This window comes from Pterocles gutturalis, unplaced genomic scaffold (genome assembly GCF_000699245.1).
Source record: "Pterocles gutturalis isolate BGI_N339 unplaced genomic scaffold, ASM69924v1 scaffold45805, whole genome shotgun sequence".
Lineage (NCBI taxonomy): Eukaryota > Metazoa > Chordata > Aves > Pterocliformes > Pteroclidae > Pterocles > Pterocles gutturalis.
This window is the reverse complement of record NW_010147575.1, coordinates 2,826-4,568: the sequence shown is the minus strand read 5'-3', so window position 1 is coordinate 4,568 and position 1,743 is coordinate 2,826. Positions and strand designations below refer to the sequence as shown.

Below are 1,743 nucleotides of genomic sequence, written 5' to 3'. Positions count from 1 at the left end.
TGGTGCACCCTGGGCTGGTGGGAGGTGTCCCTGCCCATGGCAGGGGGTGGCACTGGGTGGGCTCTAAGGTCCCTTCCCACCCAAACCATCCTGGGATTCTGTGACTCCCATGGACTTCACGTGGACCTCAAGGGAAGCGCTGAGCAGTTTCTCCTCCTCGGTGCAGCACTTTGAGCCTTCCACTGGAACACTGGAGGTGGCTGCGCCCATCGTTTGACATCTTCCAGCTACAGCCTCTCTCTAGCTGGGGTTTATTTAGGGCAGCGACTCTTGCATGTCTTAAAGAATCAGCGTTCTGAGGATGGTGCCCTTGCCTGTAGCAACAAACGGACCTTGGAGGATCTAGGTGATGGTGTTGGGGTTGTGGGATCACACGTGCAGACAGACACAGTGCGTGTACACGAGCCCAGCCATGGGGTAAAAAAGGACACAAAGTGTTCGTGGAACCATCTGCTGGAGCCCCAACCAGCCTCGTTAAGGCGGGACGGAGGGAAGCAGCGACACCCAGAGATGTGACATCGCGGGTCTCTGCTGCCCCTTTGAGGTCAGCGGAGATCCCGCTTGCACAGCCCAGGGCTTGTCACGTCTGGTGGTGCGGAGCACGGGCACGCTTTGGAACGCTGAGCAACCTTTTTGCGCTGTGGAGTGCAGTTATGTGAGTTTTTCAGAGCCAAACTCTTTTTGCAGGCAAGCAGAGACGTGGCTGGGAAATGTCTCTGATTTGACTTTGTGGGAGCAGGGAGGCTGGGACAGGACGTGTGAGAGCCCAGAACCTGTTCTGGGAGAGAATCCTGGCTGTTTTCCCAGGGAAGAGCAGGAAAAATCCCCGTGTCAGCCCCATCCTTGGGGTCAGAGCAGCAACCACGTATCCCTCAGGTGCCTCTGCTCCAGGCGAGCTTGCTAAAACAGCATTTTATCCCGTCTCCCTCTTTTTAATTTGAGTAGCAAATTTTTATGCAGGTGACTCGCTGAACGTGGTGGAAGTCTTTGATCCCATTGCCAACCGCTGGGAGAAGTGCCAGCCGATGACGACGGCCCGCAGCCGCGTCGGGGTGGCGGTGGTCAACGGGCTGCTCTACGCCATCGGCGGCTACGACGGGCAGCTGAGGCTGAGCACCGTGGAGGTTTACAACCCGGAGATGGATTCCTGGTCCAAAGTGGAAAGTATGAACAGCAAACGAAGGTACGAGGACCTTTGGAGCAGGAGAGGGGAGGAGAAAAAAAAAAAGAGATTGTAGGAAAGCTGGAGGTGTTGGCTGGTGGTAGATGCCAACTGGGAATTTCCTGGGTGGGGAAGCAGCAAAAGAAAAAGGAGCGGAGCGGGATGGAGGCAGGTGGGGTTTGCTTGGCCGTATTTGGGGCAGGGAATTCATGCGAAGTCTGGGCGCTGCTGGCTGATAAGTGGGGAAAACCGTCGGCAGCTCGGCAAAGCGGTAGTTGAGTGTCTTGGCGTTAATTGAGAAGGAAAAGCGAAGGTAAGAAGCTGCTGAGCGGTTTGGGCTGTAAGCTACAGAAATGTCTCCATTCTGGTGGCATCAAGGGGTGAAATAAAACTGAAAGAGAGCGATCAGGTGCTGCTGGTGAGGTCTGTGAGGGTCTGAGTCCCCGAGGAGGTGGTCAGAGCCCTGTTTCTTCATATTGTGACACGAGGTGATGGGTGAAGCGCTGACGAGCACCACGTGGGAAATTCCTGTGCTGCTGGGGGTCAAATAAACCCATTTTACCCCCTCTGGCCAGAACTGG

The 1,743-nt window shown here is 55.7% G+C and overlaps 1 protein-coding gene across 1 annotated transcript in view; it reads left to right on the top strand.

The window, feature by feature from the left end:
• Positions 1-1,743, top strand: part of KLHL18 (kelch-like family member 18) — a gene marked incomplete at both ends in the record, with an annotated part of 7,645 nt that overhangs the window by 4,197 nt on the left and 1,705 nt on the right. Inside the window, one exon of the mRNA XM_010086086.1 lies at positions 961-1,183. Within this exon, the coding sequence (XP_010084388.1) occupies positions 961-1,183 (223 nt within the window). The remainder of the gene's footprint in view (positions 1-960; positions 1,184-1,743) is intronic.